This window comes from Marmota flaviventris, chromosome 10 (assembly GCF_047511675.1).
Source record: "Marmota flaviventris isolate mMarFla1 chromosome 10, mMarFla1.hap1, whole genome shotgun sequence".
Taxonomy (NCBI): Eukaryota; Metazoa; Chordata; class Mammalia; order Rodentia; family Sciuridae; genus Marmota; species Marmota flaviventris.
Window position 1 is genome coordinate 119,869,623 of NC_092507.1, and position 19,773 is coordinate 119,889,395.

Consider the following 19,773-nt stretch of genomic DNA (forward strand, 5'->3'; position numbering starts at 1 on the left):
GTAATAGCGCACCTGTAATCCTAGCAACATAGGAGACTGAGGTTAAAGGATTGCAAGTTCAAGACCAGCCTCAGCAACTTAGCAAGACTGTCTTAAAAAGGGATGGGAATGTAGCTCAGTGGTAAATCACCCTTGGGTTCAATCCCCAGTACTTCAAAAAAAAAAAAAAAGTGAGCAGAAATCTTCCATGATTAATAACCAAGGCTATCAAGTAGCACTTCTAATTCATTCAGACTAACCCAAGCCTCAAAAATAGTCACTAGTCTGGAATGAATAATTTATTCCAAACCCAATTAGAAGATACTAATTTTACCTGTTTTTCCTATGACTATTATCCTCTTGAAGAAAAATTTTAAGTATTTGCAACCTGCAAGATAATAATCTCCAAGAAAGCTCCCTCCTCAACTTGGAGAATAAGGTATACTGGTTGAAGTCGACTATCCCACTTGTTATATTTAGAATATTACTAGCTTCCCAACCCAGGACCCACATTCTAAAACACTATTTAGCACTCTACCGTGTCTGGGTTTCCTTCCAGCAGAACATTGATGGCTCTGTTAACATCTCCATTGCAGTCATGCAAAGCAATCACACATTCATCCTGGTTCTTGCCTGTGATATCAATCAACTGAAAAAGAAAAATCAACAGCCATCACAAATAAACTTACACTCCACACAAAAGGTAAATAGATAAAGATAGGAGATACCAGTTGAGACTCAAAGAACCATAAGGCTTGAGGGGCAAAACAATTAAAATTTTGGAAATCTACTTCCAACAGTAAAATATTAGGGATGGGGTCACAAGTATTTACAAAGCAATCAAACAATTAGGCATCAAATGACAAATCAAAGCTTAAAACATACAGACTTTAGCATACCATGAATTTACCTATTTCTGAAGTCCCAAACTGCTCAAAGTTGCTATAAAGTGGTATCAAATGGAGCCAGGGATGTAGCTCAGTAAGCATGAGGCCCTGGATTTGACTCCCAAAACCCTTCCTCTACACATAAAATGGCACCAACAGTCATTCAATAAAGTTATAATTAAGATAAAACCTCTTTGGGGTTGGGTTGTGGCTCAGTGGCAGAATGCTTGCCCAGCATATGTCAGGCACCGGGTTCGATCCTCAGCACCACATAAACAATAAAAATAAACAAAAAAAGGTATTGTGTCCATCTACAACTAAAAAAAAAAATTTAAAAAAGCTTAAAAAAATTAAAATCTTTTTGAACAACGTATTTATTTTGAACAACGTATTTATCCAAAGGGACACAGTAAATCAGACAATGAAAGCACATATTTATTGGCCTGATCTACCATATTTCAGGACAACTACTTCAATATACATGGCACAAAGAATCCTGGTGAGCATCTATGATATTTCATTATGCTCACAGGTGGTTCTCTTTTCTATTAGCTTATAGCAAATAGTGATGCACTCACTTGTTTCACCTTCTCCTCAAAGTCAGCATCATTGTGGTCCGAAATCATCTGTGCAAGTCGAATTTGTTCCGCAGTGGCCTAGGAATTGAGTGAGATGAGACCAAGAAAACAATCAAAAGTCAAGAGTTTAGAGAAATAAAATGGATCTTGGGGCTGGGGATGTGGCTCAAGTGGTAGCACGCTCGCCTGGCATGCGTGTGGCCCGGGTTCGATCCTCAGCACCACATATAAACAAAGATGTTGTGTCCACCGAAAAATAAATAAATAAATATTTTTAAAAAATAATAAATAAAATGGATCTAAGTAGCAATGTTTACTCTCCCCATCACCCTAGTTTTTTTTTCCTTGTTGCAAAATAATTTAAAGATAGTTAAATAGGCAAAATAACAAAAACAGAGGAAACCTGTAACTATTTCATTCTAAAATCCAAAAAAGAACTGGGAGCTTTTCCATCAATGTTCACGTTAAAGGGGCTTTCATCTTGGAATTATAGCACTTTGGAATATCTGCCCCTTAATTCACATCAATGTATTTTCAAAGTTATATATAAACCCAGTTCTTATTTCTTCAATTACTAATACTAACCTCTTAAGAGATTAATTGTGAAAATTCTACTAGAATTTTCTGTTTAAAAAAAAAAACAGGGGCTGGGGCTGAGTGGTAGAATGCTCAACTAGCATATGAGAAGCACTGGGTTTGGTCCTCAACACCTCATAATATAAACAGGTAAGATAAAGGTATTGTGTCCAATTACAACTAAAAAAGATATATTTAAAAAAAAAAATGTGCTGGGGGATGTGGCTCAGTGGTAGAGCGCTCGACTAGCATGTCTGAGGCACTGGGTTTGATTCTCAGGCCCCACATAAAATAAATAAATAAATAAAATATTTTAAAAAGATTCAATCAAATCTTATTAAAAAAATAAAAGCACATTAAGGAAAAATTATAGTCCTACATATTCAACATATCTGACCACAGCCAAACATTAAGTACTTCATTCACATTAGGTATCATTCACATTAGATATCTTTACTGGTTATAAAACAGACCACATCTAAATCAAACTTAATACCCATGAGGTTAATTTATTCCTTAAGATCTCATACTAAACAATGAACTAGAGGGCCTCAATTGTTAGAATGAAAGACAAAATCTGGAAGGGAAAAGTTGTCAAGACAAAGGCTGACTAAAGAGATGTCAAGGTAGAAGAAAGCCTAGGAAACAAGAAATGTACTATTAAATGGTCCAGATGATAAAAGGAAAACACCTGTTAGAGACACAAAGCAGCACAGGACTCAAACTGGAGCCATAAGTCTTACAATGTAGCATTAAACAACAACAACAAAAGCATGTTGTATGGCAGCATGTCATTGAGAGCTATCTCACCCTTTAAAAAGAAAACAAAAGAAATCCAAGGACTAACAAGAATAAAACCCCCAAACCCCTATCTACCAGTAGAGTTACCCATGAATCCATAGCCTTTGGGTTCTTTTACCTGTGGCCGCTGCTTGTGCTGTGTCTGGTTTTGGTTTTGAGGTTGTTCCCAGTTTCCCCGGGCTCGGTTAGTGCCCACCGACGTCATCATTTACAGTATATACAAATAACAGTATTTACAAGGTAGAATACTGAGGATTAAAAAAAAAAAAAAAATTAGGCATTAAAATATAGGCAAAATGTTTTTAACTTCTCTTTCATCAGCACCTTCGCCACCAAACACTTGATTTCTTTAAAGGAACAAAGCAAAAAGTCACCTATTTTTGAGACATATTTGATAATTTCCTTAAGGAACTATGGCTGTTAATTCACCTTTGCACAATAATGTATAGGGCTTGGGATATAGCTCAATGGCAGAACACACTTAGGGGATTCCACCCCAAATACCACCAAAAAAAAAAAAAAAAAGCAGGGGTTGGGAGTGAGTGTGGCTCAATGGGAGAAGGCTTGCCTAACATGTCCAAGGCCCTACGTTCGATCCACACCACCTCAAAAAATAAAATAAGCCATTCAATAAACACACATACAGAAAATACTGTATATAAATACTGTATTCAACCTACCTAAGACAACCATCTTACCTGCCTTACACATTGACCTCCACTGCTTGGGGGAAAGGATAAGTTCAAGTCTAGCCTCTTTCTCCCTTAAGTTTCATCTTTCAGCATGCTATAGGTTTTATTTTTTTAACTGCACCCTTCAACAGGGCATGTATTAGGATCCAGTTCCAGTTCAGATTTTCAGTTCCCTGCATAATAATTCCAACACACTGCTTTTACAGCTCCTTCTGTGGGTTTCGTCCACATTTTCAAGAAACCAGAATTACAATTACCCTCAACCACTCACCTTAAAACACAGGGAATTCCAAATTTGTCCCAAACCAATCACATATATCACAAAATTTTATTTAAAAGGGCTTCTAGGAAATCATTTTAAGGTCAAAACATTAATGCCTGTAGGAAAACTTGTCTTTTAAGAGACACAGAATACAAAGGGCCTTCCCTGACAGTTTTCATTATAAGATTTCTAACGAAGGATTCAACGGAATTCAAGTTCCCTTCATTCACATTTTGTTCTATAATGCAATTTCAGCTGCTGCATTTTTTTTTTAAAGTCATCATATGATAGAGTGCTCAACAAAAGATACTTTAAAATGTTTTATTTTCTTCCAAAGAAAACAAGTTATGCTTTTCTGCTCTATATTTAATTTTTCATTAAATACAGGGTTAATTCTAAATTGTCCAAAAGACACTGCTGGATTTTGAAGGAGGGCTTCTAAATAAATGTGTAAGGATTAACTATTAAGAAAGTAAATTGCACCTGTTTATTGAATGTCACAGCTGACTTCCCTGGAGAAATTCTTCACCAAGTTTATGTTTTGTTTTGTTTTGGTACCAGGAATTGAACTCAACCACAGAGTCACATCCCCAGCCCTTTATGTATTTTATTTAGAGACAGAGTCTCATTGAGTTGCTTATGGCCATGCTAAATTCCTGAGGATGGCTTTGAACTTCTGATCCTCCTGCCTCAGCCTCCTGAGCTGCTGGGGGATTACAGACATGCGTCACTGCACCAAGCTTCACCAAGTTTTGTATCAATAGGTTACATAGGTCTTTGGTTTTTGATGCGGTCTACATTCCCTATCACCAAGAAATATATTTTAAAGACAGCTTCATAGCTAATTTTTAATCATTAACCCCGTCCCTGCATACATGTGCACACAAGCCTGTAAATATTTCAAGCTAGTATAGAATTTTATTTTATTATTATGCAACACAGTAGTCCATTTCCTTAGGCTGACATTATAGTCAAGTTTCAACACTTAATTTACAAAAAAAGAAAAGTGTTGTTTAACCAAGAACCCTGGGTCCTTATCAAGAAGAGGGGAAGAAAAAAAAAAAAACTATAGAGGAAAACAATTATGTTTAACTTTAAATTGGCTCTAAGATGAAGTTTCTAAATCAGAGTAGTTATTTCCAACCCACCACTGTAACTTTCAAATACTGACTACTTTCAACTTCACATATATCAATTTGAGAGAATGAGTTTATTTGCAAATATAAGCTAATGGACTAACTGTATAGACCACGGCACATACCTTTCCAGTCAGGTGTAAATGTATTAGAAAGTGATCTTGAACGTCATATAATTAATCAGGAAAGAGAAAAATCCTCCTGATCACTCTTACTACTAACTTCCACTTCACTCTTACAAGTGCTTTGAAATGTGTGACTAACAGAATTTTACCACCTACATAGTAATAACACCAAGCAACAGGTCACAAGTAAATGATCTGGGATGGATCACTTAAGGACAAAGAATTAATAGAATTTTTAGTAGTATGTGGAGACAAATACCCAGAGTTCTAGTAGTGGGGGTGAGGAATCTTGTTACTTTCCTGGAAAATAAAAATTAGGGACAAATAACCAGAGTTATCACAGTGGAGGTGTGGAATCTTGTTACTCTTTCTTAGAAAATAAAAAATAAGGGAACCAGGGGGAGAAGTACTGGAAACCAAGGGAATAGTGCAGGAGCAAATACAAGTCAACACAGGAGTGCCCCTGACTCTCTATTTTGGAAACCAGCTACTTAAAAAAATAGCCAGAGAAATTTTACTGAAAAAAATAAATAACAAGTATTTATTGAGTGTCTACTATGTGTCCAATACTTCAGAAAATACAAAACATTATGACTTTTTGCTGCCCTCAGGGAGCTTACAATCTAATTTGAGAACCAATTCAGAAATCCTGAAGATGGACTGTGATGGGGAAGGCTTGCTACCTTTACCAGCACAACTAATTTCCCTAGTTGCCTTTTTGAAATGACCTCTGCGTCCCCTTTCCCACCACCTTGAATCTAGTGAGTAATGCTCAGTTAAAGACACACTTCACAAGAAGGGGTTTAAAAAATAAAAAAACAAAACAGTACATTTTTAGGCCTTTTATCAATAGTTTACATGCCAGTAATACTTCCCATTCACAACAGAAACAATCATGGGGATCTTCTAATCTTTAAAGGCAATGGTGTAGGATCTCAAAGCAGTTTTGTCAACTGATAATAGAGCCAAAATGTTTTAATTATCTAGTAATGCTGGTTGTCACAGAACACTATCACCTCCCAGCAATTCACATCAGATATTCCTAAAGCAGGATATGGGGGGGGCGGAAGATGGATGGGGGGGAGATCTCTCCATTTACTAATCACGATGAGTCAAAGGCAAAAACGTTAATAACAACAAAAACGCCGTTACTGTGGTGTTTCCCTTTCCACAACATCCTACAACAGAAGTGGCTACATTTCAAGAATCCTGAAAAAGGAGCAGTCTCCTGTTTGTGACATCAGTTTGCAAAGCAATTTAGGGCTGTCCACAAGGTGAAGGGTCTGAAGAAGTCTGGAATTCCTGTGCCATTATGAAGAGTGAACAAATACCCCAGCGACCCAGTGACGTCCCTTAGGCGTAATACACCCTATGGGGGCCTACAGGTCCAGCTTCCCAAATAACATAATTGTTTGGGGTACCCAAAACCACAGTATAGACAACAGGAAGCTTAAGACAGCTGCAAAAATATATTCCCACAGCCGGGTCGGTAAGAAAGAAGGAAGAGTAATAAGTGGAGCTGACAAAGAGGCTGGAAACGGAGAGGGGACGCAAGCCCACGCGCGGAGGATGCGAGGCTCACCCCCCTCAGCGCCACATCAGGAGCCCACGGGGCCAATCGCCTCCCTACCTCCCACCCGGAACAAATTAATCCTCCGCACTCCAAACTGAGGGCCACATGGGGGAGTCGGGGCAGCTCCACCCCATCGCCCTCCCCCCCGCCACCCCCAACCAGGCCGGATCCGGATCAGAGGCCCGCAGAGGGCTGGAAAGGGAGGCGGCCCTCTCCTTCTCCACAGGCACCGGCCCTGGGAGACAGCCCTACCTCAGGCTAGGCCCAGGCCTAGTTCGCTCGCGCTCTTTCTCGTTCTCCCCCTTCAGGCTCTAGCCGCATGGCCCCCCCGTCCGGCTGCCCCAAGCCCCGCCCCGGCCACGCTCCCAAATCGAGGCCCCGGCTCCGGCGCGGCCCACTAGGCCGCGAACCCAACCATAAACAAAACCTCCGGCGCCCGACTCGAGGTGGGGGGGGCGCCAGGGCTCCCGAGACCAGAAGGGGGTGTACAGAGGGGGAGCGCACGGCGCGGGGGGGCCTACCGGAGGGGGGATACGGCGGGGGTAGGAGAGAAAGAAGGGAGGGTAAAAGGGGGATCGCGGATTTAAAGGGGCCGCGGACAATACCCGGCCCCGCCGCGCTGCCGCTGCCGCCGCCGCCGCCACCAACGCCGCTGCGCTCCCAACTTTACCTCAGTCTCCTCCACACTGACACCCCGGGCCGCGCCGCCCCTGTCACGTGATACAAGATTCCCTCCTCCCCACCCCCCTCCCTCCTTTTCCCTCTCGCGCTCGCTCTCGCGCCTACCCCCTCCCACTTGCCTTCCTGCGTCCCCCCAGCACGTGACGTGAAAAGGGACGCGCACGCCAGCGTGCGCGTGCCACCACGCCACGAAACACCGAACTCGGGCTCCGTGCGTCCGACCCGCCCCCTGCGCGGTGGCCCCGCCTCTACCACGTGACGCACGGATGGCCTCCGCTTCCTCTTACTGGCGTAGTTCCGCGTCTCCGCACTCGCAGCTCCCAGGTGCCACTGCCTGCCTGAGTCACGTGTCGGGGGGGAAGCGGGAAGGCGTCGTCCTCCTTTCCTAGCCCCCCCGTCCGCCATGTTTTCAGGCCGGGTCTGGCTCGGTCTTCCCCCGTAAGGAAATGGCCGGGGAGCTCCAGGGAACCCAGGCGCCGTTGCTTCGGCGGAGCCTGGGCTAACGAGGCAGGGCAGCGGGAAAACCCGAGCACTTCTGCGCGGGGAGGGAGGCCATGGCGTCCAGCAGTAACTGGCTGTCCGGGGTGAATGTCGTGCTGGTGATGGCCTACGGGAGCCTGGTGAGGATCTTCCCCCACCCCATTCCTGCTGTAGCGTCTCACCCAGTGGAGACCCTCCTCTTGAGCCGATCCCTGTCTTCATTCTCCACCCACTCACCTGCGCCTTTTCTGGGCTTTTGACTTCGATCCCAGGAGTACCTGGGAGCTTAAGTCACAGACCCAGACCGACCCGCCCCTGGCTGAGAACCCTCCCCCTAAGCTCTAGGGCACAGACCCCGAGCCTCCCCACTATTGGCTTCCCTAGATCCACCTCCATCGTCGACGTTCTCGCTTTCCCCCAAGTTTTATCTTGAAGCCTCCATTTCTGAGAGCCGCAATCTGGAGACTTTGAATGAAGGCATGCCTTTTGTTGTTGTTGTCTTTATTAAAGATTCTTATCGTATCTTTTGGACAGGTATTTGTACTACTGTTTATTTTTGTGAAGAGGCAAATCATGCGCTTTGCAATGAAATCTAGAAGGGGACCCCATGTCCCTGTGGGACACAATGCCCCCAAGGTAGGTCCTTAGGGCACAAAACCAGCATTCTTCAATTGCGTTATAGGAACAAGAACGAGATTTTCTGTGCCTTTTAGAGATTACTTAAATTCACGTTTCTTTCTCTATTTACCTTTATAGTTAACCTTAGTGAATTGAGCAGTAACAGTTTTGGAATTTGGCTTACCTGCCCACTGCTCTGGTACAGTATGTAACTTTATCAAGAACTTTAGTTTTTGCTGACTGCTGTAAAATGTTTCCCCATTCATCTTAATCAATGTTTTTTGTTTGCTTTTTTTTTAGGATGGATTTGAGAATGGTTACAATTAGCAGTAGAACAATGAAAGGTTGTCTTGGCAGAACTTCAGGCTTATTTAAGAGTCCCATTAAGTATCTTGTTCCACCATTTGTGTTACAGATAAGCCTAAGGAAAAGAAACAACTTAGGGGATAACATACAGAAAGTGAATAACCTAGTGATTTATTACCTTTGTTTATGCTTTCTTCTTGGGTAATGCCTTCCTTTCCTTGGCTTTAAGTATCCACAGATAAAATTTTGCCTTTTTCCAGCATCCCATTCTATGTATCTCAACTGCCTACTTCACATTTCAACATTATTTGTTTTGGAGTACCAGGGATTGAACCCAGGGGCACTTACCGCTGAGCCACATCCCCACTTCTTTTTATTTTTTGTTTTGAAACAGTATCTCACTGAATTCCTTAGGGTCTTACTAAATTTCTGAAGCTGGCTTTGAACATGCCATCCTGCCTCAGCCTCCCCAGCCACTGGGATTATAGGCATGCACCACACACCCAGCATCCACTTTGATTTCTAATAGATATCTCAAACCCAGCATATCTAAATCATAACTCTTGATACCCCACTGCCAACCCTATCTGCTTCTTTAATCTTTCACTTAAATGTACCTGCTGCCCTTACCAACTTCCTTTTGTTTGGCACCTCTCCCAGTCTCTGAAATCTAGTTCTACTAGTTGATCGCACACCTTTGCACATACTGTTACTGTGACCTGGAATGGTCTTCACTTGACTAGATCATTCATTCTTTAGATCTTAGCTTAAATGTTACTTCCATGAAAGAAGAATGCTTACTGTGGATGTTAAAATAGGTCTCTTTGAGCTGGGCTATAGCTCAGTGGCAGAGCGCTTGCCTAGCATGCTTGAGGCAACTGGATTCGATCCTCAGCACCACATAAAAATAAATAAAATAAATGCATTCTGTCCATCTGAAACTACAAAAAATATTTTAAAAACGAAATAAAATAGGTCTCAATTTTCCATTATTACCCTGATATTTTCTTCATAGCGTTTGCCACAATTTTTCTTTTATGTTAGTCTCTTTGTCCAAAACATTCCTCTCAGCTGGCCCATGGTGCCACACACATGTAATCCCAGTAATTTGGGAGGCTGAGACAAGAGGATTCTAAGTTCAAAACCAGCCTCACCAATTGATCGAGGCCCTAAGCGACTTAGTAAGACCCTGTCTCAAAATAAAAAGGTCTGGAGATATGGCTCATTTGTTCAGTCCCTGGATTCAATCCCTGATACCAAATAAGAAATTTTTTTTTTTTTTTCTTCTGAGATCTTAAGCTTCAAGAGGGCAAGCACTTGGGTTTGGAGTGTAGCTCAGTGGTTCTAGTATATGCAAGCCCCTGCCTTCAGTTTGTGGCCCTGCAAAAAAAAAAAAAGTGCAGGCACCGGGCCATTTTTTTTTCCCACCAACGTAAAACCAAGGCCAACACATAGTAAGTACTCAGTAATTCATTATTGAGTGAACAATAAGTCAATGGGAGAGCCAAAGCTAGTACACAGTTCTCTCAACTCCTAGAGCAGTTCTTTGATTAGCCAGTATTATTAATCCTCTTGTACTTGTTCCTCTCTTTTTGTTACTGGGTATTGAACCAAGGGACACTTGACCACTGAGCCATATTCTCATCACCCACCCCCCTTTTTTTTTAATTTTGAGACAGAGTCTCTAAGTTACTTAGGGCCACACTAAGTTGCTGAGGCTGGCTTTAAACTTGCTATCCTCCTACCTCAGCCTCCCAAGCCACTGGAATTATAGGTGTGCACCACAGCGCCAAACCTTGTTTCTTTTTTTTCTTTATAATTTTTTTAATATTTATTTTTTAGTTTTTGGCAAACACAACATCTTTGTTTGTATGTGGTGCTGAGGGTCGAACCCGGGCCGCACGCATGCCAGGAGAGCATGCTACTGCTTGAGCCACATCCCCAGCCCCAAGCCTTGTTTCTTTCTGACATATTACCTGGAAAGACTCAAGAAAGCTGTCCTTGCCTGAAACTTTGAACAGTGTAATTTCCACTTGCCTTTCATGGGTTGGTATCTAACATATCATTAGCCAATCAAAACTTTGGCTGTTTAGGAGCCCTGAGACTATATGAAATCAAGATTGCTTATTTGGCCACAGTGGCACATTCCTGTAATTCCAGCAACTATGGAGGCTGCAGGAGGAGGATTGCAAGTTTGAGATCAACTTGGGCAGTTTTGCAAGATCCTGTCTCCAAAAAAGATGGGGCTGGGCACAGTGGCACATGCCTATAATCCCAGCAGCTCTGGAGGCTGAGACAGGAGGATTTCGAGTTCGAAGCTAGCCTCAGCAACTTAGCAAGGTCCTAAGCAACTCAGTGAGACCTTGCCCCCTTTTTTTTTTTTTTTTTAAAGAGAGAGAAAAAAATTTTTTTAATATTTATTTTATGGTTTTTGGCGGACACAACATCTTTGTTTGTATGTGGTGCTGATGATCGAACCCGGGCTGCACACATGCCAGGTGAGCACGCTACCGCTTGAACCACATCCCCAGCCCAAGACCTTGTCTCTAAATAAAAAACAGAATAGGGGCTGGGTTTGTGGCTCAGTGCTCACCTAGCATGCGTGAGGCACTGGGTTCGATCCTCAACACCACATAAAAATAAAGATATTGTGTTCACCTAAAACTAAAAAATTTTTTAAAAATACCAAATAGGGCTGGGGGTGTGGCTTAGTGGTCAAGTTCCTCTGAGTTCAATCCCTGGTATCCACTCTCCACCAAAAAAAAAAAAGTGGGGAGGAATTGGGGAGTTATAGCTCTGTGGTAAAGCACCTCTGGGTTCTACCCCCAGTATTGGGGGTAGGGGGAGATTCCATTTGCTTTACAAAATTTATCTAAATTCTCATCCATTGCTGGTAGAAGTATAAATTATTAAAACCACTTTAGAAAATAATTGGGCATTATCAACTAAGATTGAACATGTACCTAGCTAATCTATGGCCCAGCAGTTCCATATCATAAGGAAATTAATTTTTGCTCATAGTAATAGAAGTCACGAATGAAAATGTTCATGGTAGCAGAAGTCCAGGTTAAAGTTAGTGATACCAGTTCATATTCTAGAATGATTTAAAAATTTTAAATAAACTAAAATATGTGAACACAAAGAATCTTCAGAATATTCTTAATGAAAAAAGTTGAAATAATAAACGTCTCCTTTAAAGAAAAAAAAAAGTTGCAAACATAGTGAATCTAAAAACCATGCCAAGAGCCTTGCACAGTGATGTATACCTATAATCCCAGGTACTTCAGAGGCTGAGGTAGGAAGATCACAAGTTTACAGTCATCCTAGGCAACTTGGCACAAGACTGTCTCAAAAAAGGACTGGGGGTGACATTCAGTGGTAGAGCACCCTTGAGTTCAATTCCCAGTACTATACACACAAAAAAATCTGCCAAGTCAAAAGCCATACATGGGCTGGGGCTCAGTGGTAGAGCGCTTGCCTAGCATGCTGAGGCACTGGGTTTGATCCTCAGCACCACATTAAAAAAAAAATTAAAGGCATTCTGTCCATCTACAATTACAAGATTTAAAAAAAAAAAAAAAAGCCATTCACAAGAGAATATGTATCATATGATTCCATTTATATGAAATTCTAGAATGAACATAAAGAACTATAAAGAACACATCATGTTGCCTGCAGCCAACTAAGGAAGAGAGGGTGACTTTAGAGAACATTTTGGGATAAGGAAATGTTGATTGAGATGCCAGTAAATGGGTATATTGTTAAAATTCATGCATCCAAGCCAGGCTGGTGGGGCATGCCTATAATCCCAGTGACTTGCAATTTAGCAAGACCCTGTCTCAAAATAAAATACTTAAAAATGGAGCTCAGTGGTAAACCACCTCTGGGTTCAATTCCCCATACCACCACCAATAAGTTATCCAAATTCATTTGTCTTATACATTTAAGTGAATTTTCTTTATTTTTTATACAAATTCAACCTCAGTAAAGTTCATTTTAACTTGTTGGGCTGGAGATATAGCTCAGTGTTAAAGCACTTACCTCACATTTGCAAGGCCCTGGGTTCAATCCCTGGCACTGCAAAAGAAAACAGTTTGCTGAGGAATTCAAAAAGTATTTTTCCATTTGTATAAAGCTCAAAACTAGACAAAGTTAAGCATCTTGTTTAGGATAACACATGATAAAACAATGAAGAGTAAGAGGATTACTGGCAAATGAAGGTTTGTGGTGGTGGCAATTAGGAATGAGTATATAGGACTTCAAAGTCATTGATTGCCATTTCATAAAGTGAATATTGGATATAGGTGTTCATCTTGGTCTTTATAATTACTTAAAATGTGCATATGTTACCTGTGGTCTGTGAAAATAGTTCACAATGGAAGTTTCTGGTAGAGTTAAACAACAAAGGGCCAGGGAAGTAGCTTGTGGTAGAGCACTTCCTAGCATATGAATGAGTTTCTGGGTTCAATCCCAGCCAGTAGGGTGGGGGGTGAGGTTACAATAAAAATTATACCATGGCATATACCTGTAATCCCAGTGATTTGGGAGGCTGAGGCAGAGGGATGGATTCCAAATTTGGGGCCAGCCTCAGCAATTTAGCAAGGCAATGTCTCAAAAAAAAAAAAAAAGAGTTGGGAATGTGGCTCAATGATAATGCACTTCTGAGTCCAGTTCCCACTACAAAAGGAAAACAAGGGGACTGCAGATAAATTTCATTCAGTAGAGTGCTTGCCTCAAATGCACAAGGCCCTGGGTTCAATCCCCCAGCACCACCAAAAAAAAAAAATTATTTCCTCAGGGGTTTGGCAACCCTCTTAAGTGAGATGGATGTGGAACTGATGATAGTGCTTGCTTCTATCTTGAAAGGGCAGCACAATAATAGTATTAAATTTTTGTAGCATGGATGTTAATTATCAATTTTTTTCCTCCAGTACTGGGAATCGAACCCAGAGCCTCCCACATACTAGAATAGTGCTCTACCACTAAGCTATACTCCCGGCCCTTTTCATTTTGTTTTTGAGGCAGTGTCTCACTAAATTGCTCAGGCTTGATCTTGAAATCCTCCTGCCTGAGCCTCCCAAATAACAGGGGTTACAGGTGTGTGCCACTGTGCCTGGCATGAATTACCAATTTTAGCAATTAAACTGGGTATAGTGGCACACACCTGTAATACCAGCTATTCGGGAAGCTGAGAGAGAGGATTAGTAGTACAAAGCCAGCCTGAGCAACTTAGACCCTATCTCAAAAATAAAAAGGACTGGGAGTGTAGCTTTGTGGTAGAGCCAGGTTCAATCCCCTGTGTGGCAAAAATGAACATTTATTTTTTAAAAAAATGTTTTTGTTTTAACATGGATTTCTAGAAGTCCTGTGGTCCACCAGGTTGGACAGTCCCTAGATGTTTATAGATTATATGCAGGTCTTCTCCTTGGATTTCTATAATAGATTATGACTTCCAGTTGTCCACTTTGTCCCAATTTAGGAAGGTCTTTATAATACCTATCAAGATTCTTAGACCAGTGTAAAATCTGGAATAATGCTGTAGAGCGTGAAGAAATTCTGGCAAATTAAAATATCTAGCTTAGATATGTACAGTTTGGAGAGGTTATTAGAGAACCCCATTCTTTCCCAAAATCTTACATCTTATCTGGCAATTTCAGTAACTACCTGAGCACTTCCACTACTTCATCTTAGTTGTTCACAGGCTCTGACCCTTTTCCAGATTAGTGGGAATCAGAGTACAAGGTAAGTGATTCTGTATTCTCTTATCTACACATTCAGGACTTGAAAGAGGAGATTGATATTCGACTATCCAGGGTTCAGGATATCAAGTATGAACCTCAGCTCCTTGCAGATGACGATGCAAGACTGCTACAACTGGAAACTCAGGGAAGTCAAAGTATGTTGCAAGCTCTTGGAGAGCACTTCAGTGAGGAGTCCCACAAGTTCAGAATTCCTTTACACTTGTTGTAAATAGCTGCTAACAAAACCTCAGTTATTCTAGTTGTTGGCTATGTGTCAGATGCAGAAAGATAGTTTATTAGTTTACTGGAGTTTGAGAATTATGTCTGAGACTACTCTTTATTTCAACAGGTTGCTACAACTATCTGTATAGGATGAAAGCTCTGGATGCTATCCGTGCTTCTGGTAAGGACACTAGCTATCAGACTCCATTCTAGAGCCTAAAAAGCCATCTAGGGAACAGAGTAATGAACCCATTTTATATGTTAGGATTTGTCCTTTTTGTATATCTCGACTAGTGGGAATTTCCTGGAGTTTGGAAAGTACCACTTAATCTTTTACATAAGGAAATTATGTAGGCAGGTTAGTTCTTCTCCAAAAAGACTAGGGTTTTTTGTTTGTCTTTTAAGATTCTTGAGACCTTTAGTTTCCTGAACTGGAAGATGATAATTTGTTTTTCCACAAAGGACTAGTGACATCTGTTTTTTCAGTAAACCCAAGGCGAATGATTCTTGAATATTTTTTCCTATTCTTTGACCACTTCTCATATATGCTTCTATCTCTAACGAAAATATATATATACACACTCACACACACATATGTACATATGTATATATATATGCACATTTATATGTCAAATTTACATATATATATACACACACACTTTTTAATATACGTAAATTTTTTAAGGATTGAATCCAGAGGTGCTTTACCACTGAGCTATATCCCCAGCCCTTTGTATTTTTTATTTTGAGACAGATTTGTCTGTTTTTTTTTTTAAATATTCTATCTCTTTTTTTTTAAAGATGGGATTTACATCCAGCTCATATCACTTGTTTCATTAGACCTATTTCTAACTTGGGAAAATAACTAGATATTGTCCCTTTATCTCCTCAGAGATCCCATTTCATGCTGAAGGCAGGCACCCCTGTTCCTTAATGGGCAAGAATTTCCGCTCCTACTTGCTAGATCTTCGAAACACTAGTACTCCTTTCAAGGGTGTGCGGAAGGCCCTTATCGATACCCTGCTGGATGGCTACGAGACAGCCCGCTACGGGACAGGGGTGAGCTGAATGGCCAGTTTTTCCTTCAAGTATCTAAAGGGATATGCCAGACTAAGAGATCCTCATCTTTTCTCTTTCCTAAGGTGTTTGGCCAGAGTGAGTACCTGCGCTATCAAGAGGCCCTGAGTGAGCTGGCCACTGTGTGAGTTTGGAGGGGAACATGTCAAAGGGAGCTGGTTAGAGAATATCAGAAGTATTAGAAGTACTGGACTATTCCTAATATTTATGCAGTAGCTTTCATAAAGCAGTATGAATGAATATCCATGATACCATAAGACTATTAGAATTGCCTCTTGCCAAATTAGAAAGAAGATGCTACCATATAAGTAATAAGAGAATTTTTTTACTTTATGTGCATCTTTTTCTTTTTTTTTCCAGCCCAATTAAATGTCAAAATTGGCAGAACCTAATAAAGCATTAAATGCAACCCATTTTTATTACTACTTAAAGCATTATAACCTTATCTGAAACAAAGGTCACCACTAGAGAGTCAGTTTGGGGGTTTTTGTTTGTTTACTTATTCGTTTTGTTATTGTTGTTGATGTTTTGGTACCTGGGATTGAACTTCAGGGGTGATTAACCACTGAATCACATCCCCAGCCCTTTTTTGTTTTATTTTGAGACAGGATCTCACTTAGGACCTAGCTAAGTGGCTAAGACTGACTTTGAACTTGGAATCCTGCCTCTACCTCTGAAGCCACTGGGATTACAGGCACGCACCACTGCCCCTGGCGAGGGTCATGACTTCTGTTTGGGAATCATGATTTTCATTAACGTGTTAGGATGTTAACAGGATATTACACTTGATAGTAATATCCTAAGATATGAAGATATTACCTAAGAGAAGGAAGAGGAGTCATGACTTCTGTTTGAGAATGTTTTAAATATGTACTCAACATAGTTTCATTATGTTGTTTATGCATATGTTTGGTGAAAAAAAAGAAGGCCAATTTAGAATTAAAAACTAGTTACCATCCATGAAAAGAATACATCTGTTTTCTGTTGTGTTTGGCATGACTTTCTCAAGACATAAGGAGTATGTCTATTCTGTCTTCTCTCCGTTCTAAAAATGAGCTATGCTGGGATTTTTTGGTTGTTTTTGTTTTCTTTTTGGTACTAGGAGTTGAACCCAGGGGTGCTCTACCACTGACCTATACCCCTGTTTTTATTTGGGGAAAGGTTCTCACCAAGTTGCCCAGCGGTCCTCAAACTTGGGATCCTTCTGCCTCAGCCTTCTGAGTAGCTGGGGTTAGAAGCATGTGCTACCACACCTAGCCTGAACTACCTTGTTCTCAAAGAAAGGTGCGGTGAAAACTTTTGATTAGAGCAGTAATGAAAATGATCACCACCAGGTGTGGTGGTGCACGCCTGTAATCCCAGCAGCTGGAGGCAGAGGCAGGAAGATTGCAAGTTCAAAGCCAGCCTCAGCAACGTAGTGATGCCCTAAGCAACTTAGTGAGACCCTGACTCTAAATAAAATATAAAAAGGGCTGGGAATGTAGCTCAGTGGTTAAGCACCCCTGGGTTCAATCCCTAGTACCAAAAAAAAAGGCAGCAACAAGCTGGAAAAAAATGTTTGGAGTTAGGCAGGAAATCTGTTTTAAAATCTTCTGAAAGATAAATACAAATTCCACTTGTATAGGATTCCTAGGAAGTCAAATTCAGAGACAGAAAGTAGAATGGTGGTTGCCAGGCGTTGGGGAAAGGGGAAAAGAAAACTAGTTTAATGAGCATAGACTTGCAAGATGAAAAGTGTTAATTGGAGGTTAGTCATGCAATATTGTGAATGTACTTGAAGCTACTGAAATATGTTTTCAAATGGTTAAATGATAAGTTTTATGCATATATTATTACAGTTTTTTTTAAATTTTTTATTTTGGCTTCTAGAAAGCTTCAGTGGGTATAGTAAAAAGAATATAGGCTTTGCAGTCTGACAACCTTAGGTTCAAATACCCAGTCTGTCATTTAATAGCTGTGTGACCTCATACAGGTTAATTATTGGACCCTCCATTTCTTAACCTGCACAACTAGGCAATACAAAAATATAGAGGGTGATGTTAGTAAATTAGATGTAAACCACCAAGTGTAATATACTAACATGTCAAGTACCCAATAGCTGCTTCTGTTCTTATTTTTTGATATTTAGCTTTCAGGGGACTTTCTTTAGATTAGGAATATGTTCACTACATATACACATTAGGTGAAATAAGTAAAATTAAAAGTTTTCTTTAGGGCTGAGGCCCAGAGGCAGAGAGCTTGCCTAGCATGTGTGAGGCACTGGGTTCGATCCTCAGCACCACATAAAAATAAACAAGTAAAATAAAGGCATGCTGTCCATCTACAACTACAAAAAAAAAAAAAAGAACGAACTTTTTTTTTTCTTTTTTAGTTAAACATGGTGTCAGGAAGAAAAAAAATTGAGCCAGAACTCAGTAGGAAATTGGTTTCTTTGCTACTTCTTACCTTCTTTGTTTTTTAATGACACTGAAGATTAAACTCATGGGTACTCTACTGCTATGCTACATCCCCAGCCCTTTTTGAAATTTTTTTATTTTGAGACAGAGTCTTGCTAAGTTGCCAAGGTTGGCCCCACTTGTGATCCTCCTGCGTTAGCCTCCTGAATGTAACTACAGGTGTGAACTACCACATCTTACTGGTTTCTTTATTTCTAAGCTCTCAGATAGGCTTTTAGTAACTAGTTTATAAGATAGGTCATAGACCATTTGTGGCTACATTTATGGGAAAGGAAAGGACCTGAATTGTATTCTTCTGCTAGTCCTCATTCTGTCCATAACCTCCCCTCTTTGTATTCTTTAGGGTCAAAGCACGAGTTGGGAGCTCTCAGCGACAGCACCAGTCAGCAGCCAAAGACCTAACTCAGTCCCCTGAAGTCTCCCCAACTACTATCCAGGTGACATACCTTCCCTCCAGTCAGAAGAGTAAACGTGCCAAGCATTTCCTCGAATTGAAGAGCTTTAAGGATAACTATAACACATTGGAGAGCACTCTGTGATGGAGCTGAAGGACTCTCGCTGCAGACTGAGCCAGACATCTGTGGTGTCTACTGGGCAGCCCTCAGGAAATCTGGCTCAGCAGGCCCAGGCTGTTTTAGCCAAAGCTCCTGCTGTGTCCAGGGTTCTTAGAGCTTGTGTCTGAAAGGTCATTCCCCAACTTTTTCTTACAGGCATTTTCAGAATATCAGATAAGATTTTATTTTCCCCTCAGTAGAATTTTTTTTTTCTTCTGTGTTTGAATTCAGATGTCATTCTTATTTCTGTCACAAGTTTTCTTAAAAATCTTCACTTGTTTTTGGCCATAGTCCACCTATTTAATCCCAAAGGTGAAAAGTAAGGTATCTTCCATGTCTATCCCATTGTTCTCAATTGAATGGGAACTGCTTGGTTTTAGGGTGTCTTGGAGTTGTTTAGTGGAAGAGGTGGGCAGGATCAGGGGTGGGGTGAGGAAGTGTGTGGTATGTGTAACAACTTACCCTGAAACTCCATTTAAATCAGGATGTGTTGAAACATTAACACAACTTTCCTCGTGTGCACTGATCTGCCTTTCCACCTTCATTCAACCCTCTTTATAAATAAATGAACAAAAGGGAATGTTCTGACACCTGGAATAATCTATGCCGAGATACAAGATGATATGGAGGAATGGTTTCCCCTAATAAGGCAGTGTACTGGTATGGTTTTATGGATTAGTTATTTAATAAAATGAACCATTAAAAAACAGAACATATGACTCATTTCTTTATTGTTGTCTTTTGGTAAAATGGTCATACAGTATGTTTTCTGTACTTTGCTAACAGGCTATGGGGCATGAGGTTTTGCCTCTAGAGAATTGGTCGGATACTCTTTGGGACATCAGCAGAGAAATCCTGAAATAGGGATGGTGGCCCTTGCTCACAGATTTGTCTGTGTCACTAATAGAAGGCTGGAGAACCAGGAGTCCCTTCAGGTCTCCAGGGCAACAGGCCAGGTGACCAATCAACTCCTAGGCCCAGGGTCATTGTTGGAGGCCTAAATGTTGCTATGACTACTGCAACCTTGGT

At 40.9% G+C, this 19,773-nt stretch overlaps 2 protein-coding genes across 18 annotated transcripts in view; one reads left to right on the top strand and one right to left on the bottom strand.

Annotated features, from left to right (window-relative positions):
- The window catches only part of Ubap2l (ubiquitin associated protein 2 like), a 44,835-nt gene extending 37,498 nt beyond the window's left edge, over nt 1-7,337 (bottom strand). For 15 of the 16 annotated variants that reach the window (XM_027920830.3, XM_034637241.2, XM_027920829.3 and 12 more), the window contains exons 1-4: nt 7,280-7,337; nt 2,940-3,069; nt 1,445-1,522; nt 518-628 (exon numbers count right to left, since the gene is read on the bottom strand). In XM_027920830.3, coding sequence (XP_027776631.1) covers nt 518-628; nt 1,445-1,522; nt 2,940-3,029 — 279 coding nt within the window. In that variant the 5' untranslated portion in view covers nt 3,030-3,069; nt 7,280-7,337. Of the gene's footprint in view, nt 1-517; nt 629-1,444; nt 1,523-2,939; nt 3,070-7,214 lie in introns of all 16 variants that reach the window. The other variant, XM_071618404.1, reaches the window with a different exon arrangement.
- A 277-nt stretch (nt 7,338-7,614) lies between these two features.
- On the top strand, nt 7,615-19,456 carry C10H1orf43 (chromosome 10 C1orf43 homolog). 2 transcript variants are annotated; one of them, XM_027920836.2, is made up of 7 exons: nt 7,616-7,910; nt 8,305-8,406; nt 14,473-14,590; nt 14,785-14,838; nt 15,550-15,716; nt 15,800-15,858; nt 18,534-19,456. In XM_027920836.2, the coding sequence occupies exons 1-7, from the start codon at nt 7,845-7,847 to the stop codon at nt 18,727-18,729; spliced, it is 762 nt and encodes a 253-aa protein (XP_027776637.1). In that variant the 5' UTR covers nt 7,616-7,844; the 3' UTR covers nt 18,730-19,456. The 2 variants fall into 2 exon arrangements, with proteins under 2 accessions (XP_071474508.1, XP_027776637.1); XM_071618407.1 differs by lacking the exon at nt 8,305-8,406 and having other exon boundaries at nt 7,615-7,910.
- Nucleotides 19,457-19,773: the final 317 nt, after the last annotated feature.